Consider the following 26283-nt stretch of genomic DNA (forward strand, 5'->3'; position numbering starts at 1 on the left):
TATATATATATATATATTTATTTATTTATTTATTTTTTGTGGTGCTGGGGATTGAACCCAGGGGTTTGTGCATGGGGGGCAAGCACTTTACCAACCGAGCTATATCGCTATCCCTAGCTTTGTATCTTTTTATGATTAATTATATATAATAGATTTATATTATCATTTTCTACTATACATGCCTGATTATTTAACATTTATAGTAATCTTTAAAAAATATTTATAGTTTCAAATAAAGCATTATTTTAGAAAAGGTCTAAGTTTCATGTTGCTTTTAGAAAACTGTGTCAGTGATTGGTTTTCTGGTAAAAGGAACTTAAGGGAAACTCATCTTTGGAAATGAGAGGCAAATGTGAATTTAGCAATATTCTCCAGTTACCATATTGCGGCATCAATGTTTAAAATTCACAAATTGAAGAAAGGAAATATATTTCAAGATTAATTTTGCCTAACGGCTTCTGAGAAAGCTTTGTTAATAAGTAGGATTATTAATAATTGATAGCTTTAAAATAGATGCTTTATTTGTGAAAATGAATTTCTAAGGGCATTATTTAAAGTAATAATAGAAGATTTAGTTTTTAATATATAGAAGTTCAAATGAAAATGAAACCAAAGTGAAATAGTAAAACTAGAATAATAAGAAACTTGAGAATATATTTTTCACAAATCTGTATTTCTTTTTTCTTGGTTCCGGGGATTGAACCTAGGGTACTTAACCACTTAGCAGGGTGTTGCTAAGTTGCTTAGGGCCTTGTTAAGTTGCTGAGACTGGCTTTGAACTCTCTATCCTTTTGCTTTCAGTCTCCCTAGCTTCTGGGATTACAGGAGTGTGCCACTGTGCTTGGCAAAAATTTGTATTTCTTTTAGTATTTGGTAGATTTTATTTACTTGTCTAATTTAAAACTTGATATTTCTTTACAATTAAAGGCAGTCATTTCTTAAATTTGATGACAGTTTTCTTGTGGATTGATTTTTCCAATCCTTACACATTTAAAAAAAATCACAATGAATATTTTATAATTTGACATTAAAAGCCCCCCAAATAAATAAAATAAAATGATTGATTTAATGTTCTTTAATTCAAGTATAGTCTCTACACTATCCATAACATTAAGGACAATAGCACAGCATATATAACCTTTCCTGTAATACTGTTTTTTTTTTTTTGATTAAAAAAAAATGACAGCGGAATGCATTACAATTCTTTTTTAAAAACATTTATTTTTTAGTTATAGGTGAACACAAATCTTTATTTTATTTTTTTTATGTGTGCTGAGGATCAAACCCAGTGCCTCATGCATGCTAGGTGAGCGCTCTACCTCTGAGCCACAACACCAGCCCCTGCATTACCATTCTTATTACACAATATATACCATGATTTTTCATATTTCTGTTTGTATATAAAGTATGTTGACACCCAATTTGTGCTGTAATACTATTTATCTGTAAGAAAAATATAAAACAAAAATCTGTTAGTTTTTGAGTCATTATTAAATACTAAAAAAATGATTTTTTTAAAAAAAAGTTTTTCAACAGTACATGTTATTTTCCATTCCTGAACCAAAATGAAACCAACATTACCCTATTCAATAGTTTTATATTGAAAATGAAATCCAAGAGACTTAGATGTTGCTTTGAACATGACATTTTATAACTTGTCCTTAAATCCTAAAATTGATTAGATAAACAAAACTAAAAGATTAATAGTTTGTCATTCAGGGCAAGAAACCCAGGATTCTTTAACCTAAGATTTCCCTACCTGTTTAGAAAGCACTAGCAGGAGTGTTGTATTGAGAATAATTTAATTTGTCTGTAATGCTAAGATATCTTAATGATCCTCTTTCCTTAAAAATAATTCTAAGATAAAATTTGTTTTCCTAGGAAATACGCATAGGCTATAGTATATTAGAAATCAAATTTATTCTGCGTAAGACCTAGGTAAATTTTACTGCAAACCATCACATGATAGTAAATAATTGGAATGTGAACATACCATAACTAATTTGATTTTTGCATTATGTCCTATGAATTATACAGCAAGCCAATATAGTTTTGAGGACAATGGGAGTAAACCAGTTAATAGTACCATGGACTAAGTACATAGACATAAGAGAAATATTTCAAACCACATAAACTAAGGAGGGATGGCAGGATATGAAATGTTCATTTTTCTTCTAAATGAAGTGTCATTCACTACTGGGCACTGTTGGAAGAAATGTGAATTTCAAAGGGAAAACTCTTCATACTAATGAATTATTTGTCTACAAGGTTAACAATAGCTGTTTGTGTTCAATGACTCAGAGTAGTCTTTCTTTTTTATTTCTTATTAAGGAAATATAAGAGGTAGTACTTACTCTCTATCTTCTTTTATCCAATCTCTTGAGATTGGATAAAAGAAAAGAATTCACAAAAAAGAATATCATCATTGATAAATTCTTCAGATCTTTAATGTTCTAGTGTGTATACACAGCTACCATAATGAGTTCCTGATATTCATCAAGAAACCCACACCATTCCTATTTATAGTAATCTGAGGAACATTTTTCTTTCAGCAATGTTAAACACTGAGTGCCAGCTAAGTTGTTAATACTACACTAATGAAACTGAGTCTGCCAGAAATTTACCTTGTTTTTCCCCCCTCTGGACTTTTCTAGCAAGCGATAGAAAACATCATTCATGGTGCTTTAAATGTATATCACTATTTTTTTAATAGATAAACAATTCTCAAATAAAGTATACCAGTCATAGCAAAGTAAAAATAAAAGAATTACAGAATATTTCAGCCCAGTATAGGATGCTGGGATTAAAGCTTAAAGCATCACATAGCAATGATTATGAATATGATGATGTCAGACTTTCATGACATCACAACAATAGTAAGTGTAGCAAGTCTCATAGGTTATACCTCAAAAAGTTGAGCTTCAGCAAATCAGTCTTGGAGAGATATCCTGCAGCCCTGAAAGAGTGCACATAGCTGGTTGTTACTGAAGCAAGTATTAGGTTCCTTTGTTCCCACTCGGTGTGCTCTTGGGGTGAAATTGAGTTTATTTATATAAGCAAATATTAGTATTTTGGACCCTTGGGAAGAGCATTGGTTTTGTGAAGCAGTCTAAATGGGGTTCAGGAATCTCAGGGAATGGGCAGGCATCACTTATACTTGATGTCCAAGGGGAAAGTGCAGAGGTTCTCATTGAAGGACCCGTAGAATGTATAATAGGGGTGGCTAACACAGCTCTGTATCACAGACAATGGTACAGCTCATTTGTAGGCACCTGGATCAGCTCCTGAAAAGTATTAATAGTGAGAAGGTCCTCAGGAGTCTCTAAGTTTTGACTTCATTTTTCTCCATGTCATGATTATCATCCCCCTTTAAAAAAATTGCCCAATTCAGTTCATTTATCTCGTCTTTGTTCATTATATATATTTTATTTGCTTGCCAATTCCTATCTCATAGATACTAGTGCAAAAATACATTAACTTCATTAACTATAATTGATGACACTATCTTTTTTCATAATTAAGTTTATTTTTCCTTTAGCTTACAATTCTATTTGACTATAAAGTCACATAACATATTTTTTAATGTTTCTATCACACAGCTCAGAATTGTTCCGGATTGAGAACCTGTGGACAGTGTTTAGAACAGCCTGGATGTGGCTGGTGCAATGATCCTAGTAATACAGGACGAGGACACTGCATTGAAGGGTCTTCACGGGGACCAGTGAAGCCTGCTGGGATTCACAGTAGTGAGATGGTACTTGACAGCAGTCTGTGCCCTAAAGAAAGAAACTATGAGTGGTCCTTTATTCAGTGTCCAGGTAATCAAAATGTGATGAAAATAATTACAGTTTATCCTTGAATGAACCAATATTGTTCATACCATTGTATATCTTAGAGTTCTCTAGAAATTCAGTATACACACTGAAACTTTATGGTAAGTATTGTAGTGTTGCCTGTAACATCTGTGAGTCATCTGGCCTTATTTTGAAAGCTGCCAGTGGTATTCATTACTAATCAATTTTGAAGAATTAAATGTAATTTTTCAGGGGCTTACTTCATAGGAAATCAATACTTATGCTAAATATAATCAATCTTCTTGAAAATTAATTTATTCAGACATTTTTATAGAGTGCCTACTTGTGCTAAAGAGTATTTTAGGTATTAAAGTCACAAAGATTAACGAATTAGACTGAAATCATTGCATTTATGTAACTCATTTTAATTAAAATTCATAAAATTAATTTCATACAATGAAGTTAGAATAGTGGTAAGTGCTAGTATCTAAATAAAGGAAAGAAGAGGATGAGGCTTGCTATTTAAAGTAGATTGAGAAAATACCACACTAAAAAGTGAAATAAACACCTGAAGTAGATGAGGGAACAAATCACAGGGTTAATTGGGTAAAGAGTGGTCCAGAAGAGGTAACAGCCTGACAAAGGTAGTTGGGTGAGGTGATTTATTTGGGAGATGATTTTAGGAGGCATAGTGAGGGAATGAAGAGAGTTTCAAAAAGTAACCAGAAAACTAATAATATGTACATTATGAATCTGGTTACCACACTGGGAAACTGGGACTCAGACCCACCAAGGACTTACAAAGAACTATGTCGAATGCTCCTCAAAATTAATCCCACTGAGGTACTGGGAGGCTGGGGCATATAACCACTGCCTCCTATCCCCCACTGGTTAAGCAATGTTCTTGTAGATGTTAATTCCCTGCTAGTTCAGAAGTATATCAGCATGTCTGACCAATAACTTCCCCTGGCACAAGTGAAAACCCTGAGGAGAAAATAGAGAGATGCTGCAGAACATGCCTTAGATGAGACACTGACAATGTACAGTACTGAGACCAGATGAACCAAGAGAATGTGGCACATATTGTAACAGTACCCTATACAAAGACTATGTTATATATATATAAAAAACAATAACATGGATCAAACTATTGATTCACAGAAAAAGATAGATGAATCATAAATGTATTTTGCTTAAAGGAATAAGCTTGATCCAATGACTACAGTTTGTATTATTTCATTTAGAAGACAATTTGAAACAGACGAAAGTATGTGGATGAAAAATTAATCAGTTATTTGCTAGGAGTAGTGTTAAGGATTGATTTTAAGGAGACATCACTGTGAAATTATGAGGTACAGAACTTCTGGGGGTATGTTACTGAGATAGTAGATATGTAACTCTATGCATTTATCAAATCCATGCTTTATGCTAGGGATGTAGCTCAGTAGTTGTTATAGTCAGCCTTTTCACTGCTGTGACTAAAAGACCTGAACTGAACAATTTTAGAGGAGGTAAAGTTTATTTGGAGCTCATGGTTTCAGAGGTCATAGTCCATACACAGCAAGTTTTTTCCTGGGGGCTTGAGGTGAGGCAGAATATCATGTGGAAGAGTGTGGTAAAGGGAAGCAGCTCACATGATGATCAGAAAGCAGAGAGACCCCACTTGCCAGATACAAAGTATATACCCACTACTTCCCCAATGCCCATCTCCTCCAGCCACACCCTACCTGCCTTTAGTTACCACTCAGTTAATCTCATCAAGGAATTAATTAAGGCTCTTATAACCAGATACTTTCACTTCTGAATGTTCTTGTATTGTCTTATACATTAGCTTTTGGGGGACATATCAAATCCAAACTCTATCAGTGATAGAGCACTTGCCTAGCATGTTCAAAGCTCTGTGTTTGATCCCTATGACTATCCACCCCCCTCCAAATTCTTGCTGCATATCACAAATTTAAAAATAAGTTAACCATGAAGTTAGGGGATCCCAGGTTTGAAATGTAAATTGTGAGAATTGAATCTACCCATATTATTGCAAATGCCATAATCTCACAAAAAAATGACTTACTTAACTTTTGGAAAAACAGTGTTTTGATACTAAAAGGAGAAACCCAAACATAAATACACTGTACTCTGGTAAATGTGTTTCTCACAGGTACAAGTTAACAGTTTCTAGCAATACTTTATTTGTATACTGGATTTGAACAAATAAGTAATTTGTATTTAATGGGAGCTAGGCTTCTTACTTTCAGAGAAAAGGTTAAAAATAAGCAAAGAGTTAAGGCTAAATGAACTGTTTGGTGCTAGATAAAAGCCTAAGAGAGTAGTATGAATTCATTTTTATTTTAAAAAGTACATAGAAGTAAATATGTGTGTGTGTACATGAGTTAGTATTCATGCAATTGTTTCCTAGCTCTGTTTGTTGAGAGGGTCTAGAAGCTTTGACAGCCATCAGTGGATGTATTAAATAGATGATTAGATATAATTGAAGAGATCATTAATAAACTAGAAGGTAAATATGAAGAAAGTGAAATTCAGAGTTCAGAAGAAATATATATTTCTTATATATAAAGGAAAGAGATTAATTTAAGCAATACAAGATGCAAAGTATGAAAATAGGTTGTTAAATATAGGGAGGATATAATGAAAAATTCTGAATATTTTTAATAGAAATTTTAGAAGGAGAAAATGGAAAAGGGTAGAACGGTTACTACCATCCAGTTCAAATATAAAATAGGATTTGCTAGGAAAATTTTGTAATTCAAGAGTTAGAAGAATGCATGTGATTTCATAAATTCTTTGAATATCGAGAAATTTGTGTTTAGGTCAGACATAATTGTTCTGCATGCAGTGGCATTGCAGAAGAAAAAGATATGAACCCTACAAGTCTCTGCAATTTTTTTTTAAGGGACGAGCAGGAATAATATATGTGACAAGAGAAATGAGTGCTTCTTTGTCAAGAAAAAATTTCAGTTAGCAATGATCCAGAGATGGTCTCTGGAGTTCTGTGACTGGTATTATCATAATTTTGCATTGAGCATTCAAAAAGCAAGAATAGAAAAGTATAGATACAAATTTTTATGATTACCTGTTGTCAGTGCTTATGATGAATCCATAGTAGTTAAAGCAGTGTAGAATTGGTACAGGAACAGACAGATAAATCCATGAAAAATGATAGAAATTGTAAAAACATGCCCACATTAAAAACAGTCCTTGACTTAACATGGTTCTACATAACTATTTTTTGACTTTACAGTGGTATGATAGCAATAGGCATTTGGTAGAAACTCTACTTTTAATTTTAATCTTTTCCAGGCTAGGGATAGGCACAATACTCTTGTGATGCTGGGCAGCAGCAGTGAGCTGACTTCCCAGTCATCCATGCTGTCACTAGGGTGAACCACTGATACACTGCAGTGTACAGTGTTGCTAAGCTGAGAAGTTGGGTAGGTTAGTTGTATTAAAAGCATTTTTGAAGTAAGGCTTTTTTTTTTTAACCTTAAAATGGATTTATTGGGATGTAATCACACCATGATCGTGGAACATCTGTGCTTATGGTTTCTTTGTTCTTTTTGTGTTCTTTATGAAGCTGGGTACTTCATAAAGGAAAGAGATTAATTTAACTCATAATTTTAAAGTTCAAGATCAGGCAGCTCCATCTGTTCAGCCTCTGGTATATCACAATGTGGCAGAGAAATGGAAAAGGAAACTGCAGTGTGTAGAAGAAGCCAAGCACACTGGGTGGCCTTGTTTTATAACATCCTCTCTTGAAAGAACTAACTTTGTCCTGGGGGAACTACACTGATCCCTTCTAAGGGTACTGCCCTAATTACCTTCCAGTAGGCCACACCTCTTAAAGGCTCCATCATCTCAACACCACCACACTGAGGAACAGGCTGCCAGCATATGAACTTTTGGGGGCACATATCCAAACCATAGAATATGGGGGAAAAAAAACAATGACATGCAACAGGCAAGGATGGTCTTTTGAATAAATGATGCTGGGTTAGATTAGATCTCTGAAATTTGTATCTAGACCCCTATGTCATATGGAAAAATTAATTCCATACAGATTTTGAATCTAAACGTGGAAGCTAAAACAGTGAAACTTCTGGTATATGACATTAGCATGACATTTTTAAGAACTTTGAAGTAGGCAATGCTTTTTTAAGCAGGATACAAAAAATCAACTATTTGGAAAATTATGATATAGTGTACTAAAATATTGAGAAATTCTATTTATGAAAAAGCATCATTGAGAGAGTGAACAGAGTAAGCTATAAGATGGGAGAAGGTATTTATAATACATACACCTCACAAATAAAACTTATCGAGAATTAAGATTTTTCACAAACCAGTAATAAAATGTATAATAGAAATATGGGCAAGACACTTGAACAGGTACATCACAAAGACAATATTCAAAAGGCTCATACATTGATAAGGTGTTTAACTTCTTTAGTAATGAGAGAAATGTAAATTAAAAGCACATTAAAATGTCACCGCTCACCTACAAGTATATTTAAAATGAAGTGGTAATTTTTAAGTGTTGGCATTAATGTGGAACAATTGGATATTTCATATTCTGTGTTTTGAAAGTCCAAATGGTAAATATTTTGGAACTATTGTGTAGGGTATGCTTGTGATCCAGGAATTCTGGGTGTAGCACACCAGGTAAAAAATTTGCCTGGGACTTTACTTTATATTGCTTCTAAGCCTGGATGATTTTACATTTTTAAGTGGTGGAAAGAAGAGGGAAATAAGGACAGGAGGAATTTGCGACTGTATTCACACCATCTGAAATGTTTATTCTCTGGTCCTTTATAGAAAACATTTGCCAACTCTGCTAGAGGTTAATACCCAGCAGAGAGTTACACAGGCTCTCCAGGAGAGATGTACAAGAATGTACATAGCAGCATGGTTTCAGTAGATCAAATCTGGAAGTCACCTAGGTGTTTAAATATTAAGAGTCAGATCAATACAGAAATTGGAACAACTCCATATACTGGAACAATGAAGATGGCAGGAACAAATTTGTAACATTGAGACAAAGAAGCCAGACACAAAACAGGACTTGGTCTATTAATCAGTCTACCTAGAGGTCAAAGATGGCAAAACTATTTGATGGATGAAAAGTCAGGGTAGAGGGGGCTGTGGTTGTGGCTTAGTGGTAGAGTGCTTGCCTCACATGTGTGAGTCATTGGGTTCGAGTCTCAGCACCACATATAAATAAATGAATAAAATAAAGGTCCATCAACAACTGAAAAAAATAAAAAAGAAAAAAGAAAAGTCAGGGTAGAGCCAGGTATGGTGGCACATGCCTGTAATCCCATTGGTTTAGGAGGCTGAGACAGGAGGATTGCAAGTTCAAAACCAACCTCAGTCAGCAATGGTGAGGTGCTAAGCAACTCAGTGAGACTCTGTCTCTAAATAAAATACAAAATAGGGCAAGGAATGTGGCTCAGTGGTTGAGTGCCCCTGAGTTCAATTCCAAGTACTGCCACCAACAAAAAATCACGGTAGAGATTACTTTTGGAAGATGGGGGCTAGTGATCAGAAGCATGCCCAGGGGAATTCTTTTATTTCTGAGAAGTATTTATGAATCATAGTTTTAAATATTAATTTTTTTCCATTTCTGCCCATCTTTGTTTCTTCCTTTATTACATCTTTCTTGGTTGTTCTCCTTTTTTAAAATGCCTCATTAAACTTTCAGGGGAGTCTGTTCTTCCTTGTGTACTTCATAAAATGAGGTACTTCCCCCCTCATTTCTTACCAGAGTTTAGTTAACTCTGTTTTCTTCTTTCTCTCTTTTATATCTATTCTATCTGTAATGCTTGAACTTCTGATTTAAGATGGGTTCTTAAACACTCTAATGTTGGCTTGGTTGTATTTAATTCTGTTTGGAGAGCTTAGAGTCTTCTGCTTTGTGTTTGAATTTTCCAGAGGAATATGCATTGATTAGAGAGTGATGGAACTGGTTTCTTATTTTTTAAATAATAACTATAGATTCACTAAATTTTTGGGGCACTGTTTTAATTTATAAGATTCCTAGTTTGTGGTAATATCCTCTGCAGGATAGTAAACATTTGGTGATAGTGTTAAGGTTATATGTGCTCTGTACTCTGAATATGGTGTTTTTTAATTTTTTGCAAGAATTTAATTTTTTCACTATATTTTTTTATGCCTCAAAAAGCCAGTTACCAAAAGGCCTTTCCCTTTTGTGCCCTGTACTTTATTTGTCCCCTGACACTAAACCTGAGACTGCTCCTTCAAATTGGGCCCACATTTAAGTCTTGTCCTTATAGGGGGTGTCCTGGTCTACAAGGACTGCTGCAATATTTCTCTTTGTGACACAGACCTATGTATCAATTTTAGACTTGAGGCTAGCTCTACTCTTTTCTCTTTTCCATGGTGTATCTAGGTAAAGCCTAGCACACCACAAATCTCCTTGCAGTGGTGTGGGAGCAAAAGAGATTCCTTCCTTGGATTTGTCTTTTTCTTTTTTAACCTACAATTGTTTTGAAGACTGTCATTTCTGTTGTCTGATTATAAAGACGGTGTGTAGTTTTGGTGAAGTTTTCTTTTAAAAATTCTTATTTTTTCTTTTCCTTTGGAGGACATTGGGAGACCGCATAGGTAGCTTCTATGGTTTTCAGTTATCAAAATGTTTTATCCTATTTCTTTATCACACTAAAATGGAATTATTATACAGAAGGAGTTGTGCAAGCTGGTAATCCTAGAGACTTGGGAGTCTGAGGCAAGGGGATTGCACATTTGAATTCAGCCTCGGCTATTTTAGCAAGACTCTCAGCATCTTAGTGAGACCCTATCTTAAAATTGATAAGGACTGGAAAAGTATCTCAGTGATAAAGCTTCCCTGAGTTCAATCCCTAGTACCAAAGCAAATTAAAAAAAAAAAAAAAAAAAAAAAAAAAAAAAAAAAAAAAAAAAAAAAACTACAATAAAAACAAACAAGAGAAAAAGCCTGGAATTTTAAAGAGATTAATTTTCCAATTAGTTGTTATTTTGTAGGACTGCAATTTACTTTATTATATTGTTTATTTGTACTCTAGTAGCTTTTCTTGCAGATATTTTAAAGGATTTTCTTAAAGTTACATAGCAATAAGTAGGGTTGTTGGGTTGTTTTTTTTTTTTCCTTTCCAAGTCATGCATTTTACTTTTGTTCTTATTGCACTGGCTAGAAACCGTAGTAAAACATGGAACAGAATTAGTGAGGGTGGACTTCAGGTGTAAATAGAAAGCATTTAGCCTTTACTTTTATGTATGATGTTATATATAATTTATATTTTAATGTTATGTATAAAATATATAAATTTACATATATATATATATATAAAATCAGGTAACAGAAAAAAGAAGAGATATGAATTTTTACTCTTATATTTTAAATAGTTACTATTACCAGTGCTCTTTATTTTTTTGTATGACATTGAAGGGCTCTATGGTCTCTTGGTATCTCTTATAGAGGTCCTGTAATATTTCTTGAGAGGTGGACCTCCTCACAGTGAATTCTCTTGCTGCTGTCAAGATTTTCTCCCTGACTTTCATCATTTTTATTATAATGCATCTGTTTGTGAATCTTTTGTGTTTATCCTGTTTAGAATTTGTTAATCTTCTTGGATATGTAGATTCGTGTTGTTTATTGAATTTGAGGAGTTGTAGAGATTATTTCTTCAAGTAATTTTGGCATCTTTTCTGTCTTCGCTCCCAAAGCCCCCTGTTGGTGCACCTAATGATGTTATGCATTCTTATGCTCTGTTAATCCATCTTCATTTTTTTCTCTCTGTATTTCAGATTATAATCTACATTGATCCATCTTTAAGTTTGCTAATTCTTTCTTCTGCCTGTTTAGATATGTGGTTAAGTATGTCTAGTGTATTTTTAAAAAATTTTAGTTATTGTACTTTTCAACTTTATAATTTTCTTGTTTAATAATTTCTATGTATTTTTTTCATATTCTTTATTTGATGACATTATATTTATGCCTTACTTTATTTCTTTAAACATGTTTAAAATTTTTATCTTTAATTATTGTAAATATTTTTATTATCTTCTATTCTCTCTTTTACTTCTGTGGTTGGAATGGCATTTTTCAGTTTTATTATTCATTCCTTTTTACTCCTGATTCTTCTTTATGGTCTGTTGTAGTTTTTCATTGTGAGATTTAACTCAGTAAGTGATGTTTTCCTTGATAGATATTGGCAAACCAAGGTTGGGAGGTCAAATCTGGTCCTCTGTCTAATTTTGTTGTTTTTGTACTATAGAGAGTGGCAGAGATGAGTATTTATGACAGAGGCTATATGGCTTGCAAAACCTAAAATATTTACTATCTATTTCTTTACAAAAAAAGGTTTTAGTCCATGTCCTGTGGAATATTTATGTGTCCTGAGCTGTGGAATTGTCTTAACCGGCCATTTCTACCTTTTTCCTAAGGCCTATGAGAAATTTCTTCTTGCAAAGAATTTTTATATTGAGGTTTGATTTTAGAGCTCCTTTACTGTGGATTTCCACCCAACACATAATATGTCCCATGGGCTTTAAGTTTTTAACAAGTGTCTTTTTGCTTTCATGCACATACTTCAGTAGACTTCAGGTTCTTTTCTGCTTTTTTGGTTCATGATGTGTTTTAGTACTTTTTTTCACACATAGGGGCTGCAGTTCATGGCTTCACTTTATGAACATGTTCGGTTTAGCTCCAATCCTTGAGTATGCCAGCAGTGACATCTCCTGGCCTTGCTGGATTTAAAGCCCATGCTTCCTGTTGCTTGTTTAAGCTTTACTATTCTTGCTTTAAATTCCTGCTTCATTTTTAGCACCTGATAATTCTCATTTCTTTTAAGGTAGCCTATGTTGAAAATGCTGTTGGGTAAATCTTTACCTTGAATTTATGTGTATACATTTTTTAAATTTATTGAGAATGTCAAGAAGATATTTTTTAAAGTTGCACATCTGTTTTAGAGGGTAAACATTTTCCCAAACTGTGTACTTTATTTGCATATCATATGCTGAATTTGTCATTATGTTTTATTTTGATATTTTTCTGTTTGTGTATCCATAAATGAGAAGCCATCTGGGATGGTTTTAAAATTTAAACAAAATAGAATTGATGACTTCTCTTCAGTTTTATTTGTGTTTCACAGGTTGGTATTAGAACCTGTAAAGTAAAAATGTATTCTGCAAGAACTATTAGGTATTCATCCAACATTCTAGAAGGGAAGGTTGAATAGTATTGTATCGGGTTATTTATTTAGGTACAGGGGGTTGAACCTAGGAGTGCATAACCACTGAGCCACATCCTCAGCACTTTTTAATATTTTATTAGAGACAGGGTCTCAGTTGCTTAGGGCCTTGTTGAGTTGCTGAGGCTGGCTTCAAACCTGAAATCCTACTGCCTCAGCCTCCCCAGCTACTGGTATTACAGGCGTATGCAACCCTACCTCTTACTAGTGTAAGAGGTAGCATGGGTTACTCTTGTCTAATTTTGTTTGTCTGTCATCCTACCCAAATTCCTATTGTTGTTGGCAAATTTTATTATTATTAGTGATAATCTATGAGGAAAATGTTAGATGTTGGGAGTTAAATTCATCCCCCTTATTCATAGTTAAAGGAGTTTGTTTTTTTTCCTGGTGATTTCTTCATGTGGACAGAAATTTCATAAAGTACTTACCGTACTCCATTCCTTATTTTGGATCTTTAAGTACATGTAGTGGGCACTCAATAAATTTTGTTTTCTACTGAGTAAATTAATTAGTAATAAATTTTTTATGAAGCAGTAACTTAATCTTTTAAGCATAACACTAAAAACAAAAGCTTTTAATAATATCATTGTTCTTATAAAAATTATATAAATTTCTTTTTAAAAACTGTTGATGTAGAAACATCTTACTAGAATAAGGTAACCATCATTGACTTTTTCAAAGGCATATTTCTATATTCAAAAATAAAACTGACTATTCTAAAAGTAGTATTTTTTGTATCATTGTTATGTAACATTTTCATTTGATACTAAATTTTCTCTTAATTATTTCATAATGCATTTTATATTATAACAAGGGAAAATGTTTATGAGGGTGACATGATGTTGATTGGGCAGATAATTTCCAAACTAAGTTAATATAGTGCCCCAAATATGTTTTAAGAATATATGTTTTTATGTATCAACTTTTATTCAATCTGAAATTTTTGGATTCTGTTGTTATATCAATGTTCAAACAGACTAAGTCTCATTTATGAAGACAACAAAAAGAGCTTATAAATCCTATGCTGTTTAATTCAAATTCAAATAGAATTTTAGTAAACACAAGCTTTAAAACTTTTCTAGCCTCAAAAAGATACCATTTGTGCAAATTAATTTAAAAGTGATTTTTTTGTTCATTTTAGTACTAATTTATTTTCTTGAAGAATCTATTATTGTATAATTTTCTGTTTGTTTTATTCTTTTCAACTGTAAATGTAATTAAGATGCATTTAACATCCTTTATAAAGCTATATTATTTAGTTTGTGTTTTTGTGACTTACTAGAAAGCATTCATAAGGACTTTTAAGGAAAATGTTAAAAACATTACCTCCTTAGTTATAATTTTTATGTTGCATATTATGTCTGCATTTTATAGAAGATAAGGTAAAATTTCTGCATAGAATCCATTGTTTATATTGTCTTGTTAATATTTGCGAGGCACAGGTGTTATGCATTTAAAAAAACTTGGAAAATGACCATTGGAGTTTGCTGGGATTCAGATTTTTAAAATAAATTCCTGTCTTTTTAGCTATTAAGCTAGCTCTCGTTATATAGATATTTGTAATACTTTTACTATTTTTCTTTAGCTTGCCAGTGTAATGGACACAGCACTTGCATCAATAACAATGTGTGTGAACACTGTAAAAATCTCACCACAGGAAAACAGTGTCAAGACTGCATGCCGGGTTATTATGGAGATCCAACCAATGGAGGACAGTGCACAGGTACATATTTTTCATGTATTTTTACGAATGAAAAGAAAATTGAGAAAGAGTTGCCCCTTGTGGTGATTCTATGTATCACTAAAGAATAATTCTTTATTCAGTTTCAGTATTTCTGGAGGGTAATATAGATTTGTCACGGACTTTGGGAACTATAAAAATTCTGTGATAAGCTTGTTTTAAAGATAATTTTTACTTCAAAATATGAATTCATATTCATTATAGGAAATTTATCAAATGCAGATAAATAAAATTACCTATAATCTCAGTATTCAAAAACTATCATTGCTGATGTGTTTGTTTTAATAGTAGATTATTGTCTTGACTTTTGAAATAAAAAATCAATTAAAGGTTATAGATATATGCCTCATATCAGGTAAGACTTATTTTTGGACAGGGTGATAGTATAGCATAGCATAACATTTAAGGGGAAGGGTTTGGAATCAATCCTGGACTGAAATTCAAGTCTGTCACTGTTTCAGTGTATGACCTTGAATAATTAACCTCTCAGTGCTTCATTCACCTCACATGTAAAAGGGATATGATGATAATTCACTGGATTGTCATAAAGCTCAAATGAGACCATATGGAATACAGATCTTGGGAATTTTAGCACATGAAAATAATAGTGTAAATATTAGCTAAAATTGTTACATTTTTTTTCAGTAAACCCTAATTTCTTCCATTCTCTCCTGCTTCCTGTTTGCTTCTTTTGCTTTCTTTATGGCCTTTCTTTTAAATTTTGTTTTAAAGTGAAATTTTATTGTAAGCCTTTCTCTCTAGATTGGACCTTGCCATTTAAAAAAAAAATTTGAACTAATCTAAGTGGAGATAGCATATATAGTGTCTAGAGAAAAGACCTCAGTTGTTGGCAGTGAAAAGCAGTCTTCAGGAGGGACTACAGCCTGGTCTAGATAAGTTTATAACACTAGCTTTAAAAATATGGATGTCTGGACCACTCCCTAAAACTATTAAATCAGTATCTGGGTTGAGGTTATAGGGTGAATCTTGGGCCTTGGTTCTTTTTCAAAGTTTCCCAAGTGACTGTTGCTTGCACTCTGGGTTGAGACACCCTAGTGGGTGACGAACTGACTTAGCTTTTGAGTTAATAAAATTGCTCAGATTTGGTGGAGGGGAGTTTTGTGACATGGAATATTCTGGCCTGTCTGAAGCACTGATATTGGATTGGCTGACATTAGCATTTTCTATGTTCTAGGCACTGTACTAATGACTTTATGTTGGCTACATCATATTAGCTTTACAAGAAATTGTATGGCTAGTGTTATTTTATCCCTGTTTTACATAAGAACACAAATGCACAAATAAGTAACATGTCTGATTCTTAGGCCTTGCTATCACCTCAGTGTAGTTGCTACATTAATGGGTACAGGGAAGGTCCAGAAGCTCTTAGACAAAAGCCATAGCTTAGTGCTGTGTCCAGTGGATACACAAGGTACTGTCATTGTGGGCACCGTGGAATCCATGAGATTTAGTCATGATCTACTGCAGTCATAGTATTTTGTTATTTATGTGTATCAACTTAAAAGTCCAAGGATTTGGATATATCCTCTTTTCTGCTACTGAAATTTCTATAGCTAAGAATTTTTACTAGAAGATAAGTATATTTCAGATAGATGGTTTATATATAGTAATATATTATTTTCACCATTTTAATAAAAATATAATATGAGATGTCTTAATTCAAATTATAATTTATATCTATAGATGCTCATGTATTTAATAAATAGTTGTGTATGTTTTACTTTTATAAAAATGATTTCATATATACTTTCCAAGTTGTTTTAAGGCCTATGTCCATTAGGGTTTTGTGCTCTACTTTACCTAATATATTTATTTTTTAAATTTATATATGACAGTGGAATGCATTACAATTCTTACTATATATATAGAGCACAATTTTTCATATCTCTGGTTGTAAATATAATATATTCACACCAATTTGTGTCTTCATACCTTTACTTTAGATAATGATGTCCATCACATTCCACCATAATTTCTAACCCCATGTCCCTTTCCTTTCCTTCTCATTCCTCTGCCCTATCTAGAGTTTGTCTATTCCTCCCGTGCTCCCTCTTTCTATCCCACTAGGGATCAGCCTCCTTGTATCAAAGAAAACATTCAGCATTTATTTTTGGGGGGATTGGCTAACTTCACTTAGCATTAGCTTCTCTAACTCCATCCATTTACCTGCAAATGCCATGATTTTATTATCTTCTATTGCTGAGTAATATTCCATTAGTATATATGCCACAGTTTTTAATCCATTCATCTATTGAAGGGTATCTAGGTTGGCTCCACAATTTATCTATTGTGAATTGTGCTGCTATAAACATTGATGTGGCTGTATCCCTGTAATATGCTGTTTTTAAGTCTTTTGAGTATAGACTGAGGAGAGGGATAGCTGGGTCAAATGGTGGTTCCATTCCCAATTTTCCAAGGAATCTCCATACTGCTTTCCATATTGGCTGCATCAATTTGCAGTCCCACCAGCAGTATATGAGTGTACCTTTTTCTCCACATCCTCGCCAACACTTATTGTTGTTTGTCTTCATAATAGCTGCCATTCTGACTAGAGTGATGATGAAATCTTAAGAGTGGTTTTGATTTGCATTTCTGTAATTGCTAGTGATGATGAACATTTTTTCATGTATTTGTTGATCGATTGTACATCACCTTCTGAGAAGTGTCTCTTAAGGTCTTTGGACCATTTATTGATTGGGTTATTTAATTTTTTGGTGTTCAGCTTTTTGAGTTCTTTATATACCCTAGTGATTACTGCTCTATCTGATATGTGAGGGGTAAAGATTTGCTCCTAAGATGTAGGCTCTCTATTCACCTCACAGATTGTTTCTTTTGCTGAGAAAAAACCTTTTTGTTTGAGTCCACCCCATTTATTGATTCTTGATTTTAATACTTGTGCACAGGAGTCTTAATAAGGAAGTTGGGGCCTAATTCAACATGATGGAGATTAGTGCCTACTTTTTTTTTCCTATTAGACACAGGGTCTCTGGTTGTATTCCTAAACCCTTGATCCATTTTGAGTTGAGTTTTGTGTATGATGAGAGATAGGGGTTTAATTTAATTTTGTTGCATATGGATTTCCAGTTTTCCCAGCACCATTTGTTGAAGAGGCTATCTTTTCTCCAATGCATATTCTTGGCACCTTTGTCTAATATAAGATAATTGTAGTTTAGAGGGTTAGTCTCCATGTCCTGTATTCTGTACCATTGGTCTACCAGTCTGTTTTGGTGCCAGTACCATGCTACTTTTGTTACTATTGCTCTGTAGTACAGTTTAAGGTCTGGTATAGAGATGCCACCTGCTTCACTCTTCCTGCTAGGGATTGCTTTAGCTATTCTGGGTCTCTTATTTTTCCAGATGAATTTCATGATTGCTTTTTTCTATTTCTATGAGGAATGTCAATTGAATTTTTATCAGAATTGCATTAAATCTGTATAGTGCTTTTGGAAGTATGGTCATTTTGATAATATTAATTCTGCCTATCCAAGAGCAAGGTAGATCTTTCCATTTTATAAGGTCTTCTTTGATTTCTTTCTTTACGTTTCTGTAATTTGCATTATATACATCTTTCACCTCTTTTGTTAAGTTGATTCCCAAGTATTTTATTGTTTTTGAGGCTATTGAGAATGGGTTAGTTTTCCTCATTTCTCTTTCAGATGATTTGTCACTGATATATAGAAATGCCTTTGATTTATGGGCATTGATTTTATATCCTGCTACTTTGCTGAATTCATTTACTAGTTCTAGAAGTTTTCTGGTGGAAATTTTAGGGTCTTCCAGGTATAGAATCATATCATCAGCAAATAGTGCCAGTTTGAGTTCTTCTTTTCCTATGTGTGTCCCTTTAATTTCTTTCGTCTAATTGTTATGGCCAGTGTTTCAAGAAGTCTATTAAATAGAAGTGGGGAAAGAGGGCATCCCTGTCTTGTTCCAGTTTTTAGAGGGAATGTCTTCAATTTTTCTCCATTTAGACTGATGTTGCCCTGGGGCTTAACATAGATAGCCTTTATGGTGTTGAGATATGTTTCTCTTATCCCTAGTTTTTCTAGTGTCTTGAACATAAAGGGGAGATGTATTTTGTCAAATACTTTTTCTGCATCTATTGAGATGATCATATGATTCTTATCTTTAAGTCTACTGATGTGGTGAATTACATTTATTAATTTCCATATGTTGAACCAACCTTGCATCCCTGGGATGAATCCCACTTGATCATGGTGCATGATCTTTTTGATATGTTTTTGTATTCGATTTGCCAGAATTTTATTGAGAATTTTTGCATCTATGTTCATTAGAGATATTGGTCTGAAGTTTTTTCTTTGATGTGTCTTTGCCTGGTTTTGGAATCAGAGTGATATTGGCCTCATAGAATGAGTTTGTAAGGGCTCTTTTGCTATTTTGTGAAATAAATTGGTTAACATTGGTATTAGTTCTTCTTTAAAGGTCTTGTAGAACTCGGCTGTGTATCCATCTGGTCCTAGGCTTTTCTTGATTGTTAGATTTTTGATGGCATCTGCTATCTTGTCACTTGAAATTGATGAGTTTAAATTATATATAGCATCCTGATTCAATTTAGGCAAATTCTGTGACTCCAGAAATTTGTTGATGCCTTCAATATCTTCTATTTTATTGGAATACAGGTTTTTAAAATAATTTCTAATTATCTTCTATATTTCTGTAGTGTCTGTTGTGATATTTCCTTTTTCATCACATATGTTAATGATTTTTCTCTCTCCTTTGTTAGCTTGGCTAAGTGTCTGTCAATTTTATTTATTTTTTTCAAAGAATCAAGTTTTTGTTCTGTCATTTTTTTCAGTTGTTTCTTTTGTTTCAATTTCATTGATTTCAGCTCTGACTTCAATTATGTCTTGTCTTCTGCTGCTTTTGGTGTTGATTTGTTCTTCTTTTTCTAGGGCTTTGAGATGTAGGGTTAAGTCATTTATTTGTTGACTTTTTCTTCTTTTAAGGAATGAACTCCATGTGATGACCTTTCCTCTTAGAACTGCTTTCATAGTGTTTCAGAGATTTTGATATGTTGTATCTGTGTTCTCCTTCACCTCTAAAAACTTTTAAATCTCCTCCTTGATGTCTTCTGTAACCCATTATTCATTAAGTAGCACATTATTTGGTCTCCAGTTTTTGGACTGGATTTTATTTCTTATTTTATCATTGATTTCTAATTTTATTTTATTATGATCTGATAGAATGCAGGGTAGTATCTCTACTTTTTTGTATTTGTTAAGAGTTGCTTTGTGGCATAGTATATGGTGTATTTTAGAGAAGGATCCATGTGCTGCTGAGAAGAAAGTATATTCTCTCTTTGAAGGTTGGAATATCCTATATATGTCAGTTAAGACTAAGTTATTGATTGTATTATTGAGTTCTAGAGTTTCTTTGTTCAGCTTTTGTTTGGAAGATCTATCTAGTGATGAAAGAGGTGTGTTAAAGTCACCCCAAATTATTGTGTTGTGGTCTGTTTGACACTTGAACTTGAGAAGAGTTTGTTTGATGAACATAACTGCTCTGTTGTTTGGGGCATATATATTCGTAATTGTTAATTCTTGTTGGTGTACGGTTCCCTTGAGCAGTATGTAGTGTCCTTTATTATCCTTTTTGATTGACTTTAGTTTGAAGTCTACTTTATTTGATATGAGGATGGAAACCCCTGTTTGCTTCTGCAGTCCACGTGAGTGGTATGATTTTCCCTACTCTTCACCTTCAGTCTGTGAATTTCTTTTTCTGTGATATTAGTCTCTTGGAGGCAGCATATTTTTAGGTCTTTTTTTTTTTTTTTGATCCAATCTGATAGTCTGTGTCTTTGATTTGTGAGTTTAGGCAATTAACATTCAGAGTTATTATTGAGACATGATTTGTTTTCCCAGCCATTTTTGTTTACTTTTGGTATTTAACATGATTTGGTTTCTTCTCTAATTAGATATTTTTTTAGTGTAATCCCTCCCTCTATTCATTTCCCTGGCCCATTTATTGATTGGGTTATTTGTTTTTTTGGTGTTAATTTTTTTTATTTCTTTATATGTTCTAGAGATTAGTGCTCTTTCTGATGTGCGTGTGGTAAAAATTTGCACCCATTCTGTAGGCTCTCTATTCACCTCACTGATTGTTTCTTTTGCTGAGAAGAAGCTTTTTCATTTGAATCCATCCCATTTATTGATTCTTGATTTTATTTATTACTTTATAGGAGTCTTATTAAGGAAGTTGAGCCCTAATCTGACACATGATGAAGATTTGGGCCTACTCTTTCTTCTGTTAGTTGCTGGGTCTCTGGAATAACTCCTAGGTCTTTGATCCACTTTGAGTTGAGTTTTGTGCATGATGAGAGATAGGGTATTAATTTCATTTTGCTGCTTATGGATTTCCAGATTTCCCAGCACCACTTGTTGAAGAGGCTATCTTTTCTCCAATATATGTTTTGGCACCTTTGTCTAATATGAGATAACTGTTTATGTGAGTTTGTCTCTGTGTCCTCTATTCGGTACCATTAGTCTATAAGTGTATTTTTGTGTGAATTACCATGCTGTTTTTGTTACTATTGCTCTGCAGAACTTTTGGAGCCCTTTGTTTTCCTTGGATGGAGTTGATGTAGGACAGATGAACCTGGACACCAAGGAATTAGCAAAAAGCAGGTTTATTTTAGCTGCAGTGGTCCAAAGGGGCTAATTCATAAAAATCTCTGGACCCTAAGGATGAAAATTCTTTGAAGTTTATATCCATTGGAGTTTACATTGAAGAAGTACTTTTTGTTTTGTTTTCTTAGACTATACAGAGGTTTTCAGAAGTTTTTACCATGAAATGCAGAAATAGTAATTTTTTCTTATCGTATCAAGCTTGTGGGAAAACTTAGTTTTTACAAGAAAGAGCAACTGAGCCCTTATAGGAAATAGGAAGCTTCAGATCACATTGAACTCTCTGCAGAACTTTTTGATTATATCCAGTTGATAAGAACAATTATGGTGAGAGTCTTTGGAGAAGCTTAATTATGACTCTTCTATTGTAGGGGAGCCACTACAGAGTATCCCTTGAACTTCAGATACTCTATACCCTAAGATTTTTTTTTTTAAATTTTTAGTGTTCATCTTTTTAAACTCTATTTACTCTTTTTGTTTTCATAAAAGGGATTTCAAAAATGAGGAGAATTAGACTATGAAAACTTTGATACTGACATTGTCAAGTATTTAAGAGTGACTTTACTGGGATATTAAAAGATTTTTTTTTTCTGCTGAATACTTTTGAAAGAACTGCCTGTGGTCCTATGTCCATAAACCTACTAGAGACAAATCATTGAACTTTTAAGTGTTCCCTTGTTCCCTGGCCCCCCTGTCCCGCCCCACCCCAAATATTCCCTTCAATAAGGTGTTTCTTCCTAATATTTATTTGCACAAAGTCTGTTTCCCCCCTTCAATTCTGATAAACTTTTATTCCAAGTATTGATATTTTGACATGATTTTTAGGTGATTAGATCTGATAGTCCAGACCATTTTCCATAATATTCCATGTATTCACAATTTTTAGGATTTTGGTCATGTGTGATAGGATGTTTTCCTAACATAAAATCTTTGATTTACAAGTGTTCATATGAAGTGTGTCTTGTTGCATTGTTTCTTTTCACTAACAATTTCACTAATATGCCTTTAATGGAATTTCGAAAACAATATTTTTAGGTCTATAAGTAGAATATTTGCCTAATTTTGGCCAGATTGAAACCAGCATTTGTTTTTAATTTTAATTTATGTGATACTTAATTATCTTATGTGTATTCTTGACATTTTGTGTTACAAGAATTTTGCACTATTTGATTCTTTAAAAAGTGATTTAAGATACTATAATTTAGCTTAACTGTATAAATCAGTATATACTAATCTAAAATGGTTGAATAATTTCTACTGGCTTGAAATGACAGGACTTGGGTGAAAATTAAAAGATAAATTTATTGGTTTGGCATCCTTGTCATATTCTAAAACATAAGGCATTTATTTAGTACACTATAGAAGATCGGAGGTTAACCTAAGAAACTCTAAGCATACATTTGATTTTTTTATTATTTAAAAAAATAAAATGGGGGCTGGGGATGTGGCTCAAGCAGTAGCATGCTCGCCTGGCATGCGTGCTGCCCGGGTTCGATCCTCAGCACCACATACAAACAAAGATGTTGTGTCCGCCGATAACTAAAAAATAAATATTAAAAAAATTCTCTCTCTCTCTCTTTAAAAAAAATAAAATGAAGCTAATTATCCATTTGGCCACATACTTTTGCCTTTCTCAAATAATGCACAAGACTAATTAGTGATGGTAGAGAAGTTAATAATATATTAGAAATGCCTAGAGCAGGTGTAGGCAAGCATTAGCATAAATATTTTCTGTAAATCTTTCATAAGATTTAAAATCCCCCTTAAGATATTATTTAAGAAGAAAGGCCTGTTCTTTTAAAAGTCCATTTTTATATACTATCAGACATGGGTGCAAATATTTACTTTTCTTTTAGTGTCATATATCTATATCTTTTATCTTGCTTTTCTGTACTGTCCAATCTGTTGATTTTATAATAATAGTCTATATTTTTAGGTTATAATGGAAATATATAACAATTAATTGTATACTTAGTGGACAGTACAGACTATTTTATTAGGCACTTTTTAACATTTTCAACTTCCTGTTTCATATTTCTCTAAAGGTTTACTACTGCTCCAATTAATTAGTTAAAAATGGCATTCAGTTACATATTTATTTAAAAACACTTCCACCCTTTCAGGCTAAATTTCAACAATATCTGTGATCCTGTATTCCTGACCTCAATGCTCCATCTCAACACAATTCTGGCTGTACATTGTCCATGACATCCATTCTCTGCTTGTAGCTTGCTGTCTATATTAGTTGAGGTCTCCATTATCCCTCCTCTTCTGTTGCTTATGGATATTACAGATTATTTGTCATGGTTTGGGTTCTCATTAAACATTTATTAAATTATTGTATAAATGCTCTTACTACATATAATCCCTACATTTGTAATCCTTCTTTATACTTCCTTTATAGGAAAAGGCATAATTTTTTTTTCCTAAAACCATTCAAATAATTTTATTATCATCACTTATATCTCCAGTTACCTGCAGTTATCTTTAAAATAAATTAAAAACTTCTCAAGTAACTTTTCTAGTTTTATATCCTACCATTTTTTTTCATTTTTTAACCACTCTTTATTTATTGTTATTTATTTTTTTTGTAGATCACAATTAAGACACTAACATTTTTCTTGTGTGCCAAGCTTGTATTTAAAAATCACTAATATTTATTAATAATTTATTTATGTCAGATATAATGGTAAGATCTTTGCCTAATGGTTTTATGTAATACTAGGCATCTTATAAAGTAGACAATTATTGTACCCATTTCACAGATGAATGAAATAATGATATAGGCTTATATTTCGTTTGAAATGTTAAATCAGCAAATGCTGGAAGCAGAATTCTGTTCTTGAACTGTTTGATTCTAATAGTGCTCCAAATCAGTATGCTTTTACATCTTTTTTAATTGCACATAAGATTAGTACTCAATTCTCACCCATTTTAAAGCAACGACTTTGCGCTGCTGTATATATACTTAAGTCTATTGTTACTTTAGCTTGAACTGTTGTAACAGTCTCCAAACAGATAACCCTTTCTTTCTTTTAATTGATCTTTATTTTGCTTTTAGGACATTCACAACACCATAGAGCTTTGCACCACCTATCTGACCACTTTTTTGTGTAAACCTAGCTCTTTTACTCCTTTAACTCCACTTTGCTTCTCTCTGTCCAGTGTTGTGCCTTTGAACTCAATTACTCATTTTTTAAATCTCAGCTGAGAAGAAATTTCTGCCTGAAAACTTGTCATAGCATCATCCTTATTTCAGGAAATTTGTACCTCTTTCATGTTAGCCATCAGTGCTCTTACCCGCTTTTCATTTATTTTGTCTTTCTATGCAGGCTGAGGACTTTTTGAAAAAAAAAAAACTATGTGTTTTTGTATTTTTTAGGTGTTATTTTTGTATCCTCATTACCTAGGTAGTACTAGTATGCTTGGTTCATAGTTAACACTTTGATATATTAACATGACTAATAAAAATTATTTTTGTGTCATCTGTTTTACTCATTTGCATATGGCCTAAAAAATAATAATTCAGCCTAGCTAGACCTATTCAAATTTTAGCTAATATTTTCACCTTAGAGAAAAAGGTAAAAAGTATTTGTAATTTTTTTATTGCTCATTTTTTCTGCTTTCCCCCCTCCCCGACTTTTCAATAGTAGATGCAACAGGAAAGCAATATTGGTTCTAATGTGTATGTTATATTTGCTCTGAATGAGGATTTTTAAAAAATTTGTTCTAATTATTTATACATGACATCAGAATGCATTTCGATTCATTGTACACAAATGGAGCACAACTTTTCATTTCTCTGGTTGTACATAATGCAGAGTCACACCATTCGTGCAATCATACATGTCCCTTGGGCAATGATGTCCATTTCATTTCACCATCTTTCCTATCTCCCCTCCTCTCTCCCTCCCCTTTGCCCAATCCACAGTTCCTCCATTCTTCCCATGCTCCTCCCCATATGGATCAGCATCCACTTATTAGAGAAAACATTTGGCCTTTGTTTTCCTGGGATTGGCTTACTTCTTTTAGCATGATATTCTCCAACCCTACCCATTTACCTGCAAGTGCCATAATTTTATTCTCTTTTAATACTGAATAATATTCCATTGTGTATATATACCACAGTTTCTTTATCCATTCATCTGTTGAAGGACATCTAGGTTGGGTCCATAGTTGAGCTACCAGGAGATGAGCTGCTATAAACATCCATGTGGCTGCCTCACTATAGTATGCCGATTTTAAGTCTTTTGGTATAGAAGGAGGAGTGGGATAGCTTGATCAAATGGTGGTTCCAGTCCAAGTTTTCTAAGGAATCTTCATACTACTTTCCAAAGTAGTTGCACCAATTTGCAGTCCTACCAGCAATGTATGAGTTTGCCTCTCTCTATCTACATCCTTGCCAGCACCTATTGTTGCTTATATTCTTGATAACTGCCTTCTGACTTGAGTGAGATGAAATCTTAATAGCTTTGATTTGCATTTCTCTAATTACTAGAGATGTTGAACTTTTAAAAATATATTTGTTAATCAGTTGTATATCTTCTGAGAAGCAGTCTGTTCAGTTTTTTAGCCCATTTATTGATTAGGTTATTTGTTTTTTTGATGTTAAGTTTTTTGAGTTCTTTATATGTCCTGGAAATTAGTGCTCCGTCTGATGTGTGTGTGGTAAATATTTTTTCCTCCTCTATGGGCTCTCTCTTCACATTATTGTTTCTTTTACTGAGAAGAAGCTTTATGGTTTGAATCCATCCCATTTATTGATTCTTGTTTTTATTTCTTACATTTTAGGAGTCTTGTTAAGGAAGTCAGGACCTAAT

General features: G+C 33.2%; 1 protein-coding gene across 8 annotated transcripts in view; it reads left to right on the forward strand.

The window, feature by feature from the left end:
- Window positions 1-26283, forward strand: part of Atrnl1 (attractin like 1) — a 708669-nt gene that overhangs the window by 158450 nt on the left and 523936 nt on the right. For all 8 annotated transcript variants that reach the window (XR_007349210.1, XR_007349211.1, XM_048807394.1 and 5 more), the window contains 2 exons: window positions 3600-3818; window positions 14643-14780. Coding sequence is in view for 6 of the 8 variants with exons in the window: in XM_048807394.1 (XP_048663351.1) it covers window positions 3600-3818; window positions 14643-14780 (357 nt within the window). In the remaining 2 variants the exon portion in view is untranslated. The remainder of the gene's footprint in view (window positions 1-3599; window positions 3819-14642; window positions 14781-26283) is intronic.

This window comes from Marmota marmota, unplaced genomic scaffold, assembly GCF_001458135.2.
Source record: "Marmota marmota marmota unplaced genomic scaffold, marMar, whole genome shotgun sequence".
Classification (NCBI taxonomy): domain Eukaryota; kingdom Metazoa; phylum Chordata; class Mammalia; order Rodentia; family Sciuridae; genus Marmota; species Marmota marmota.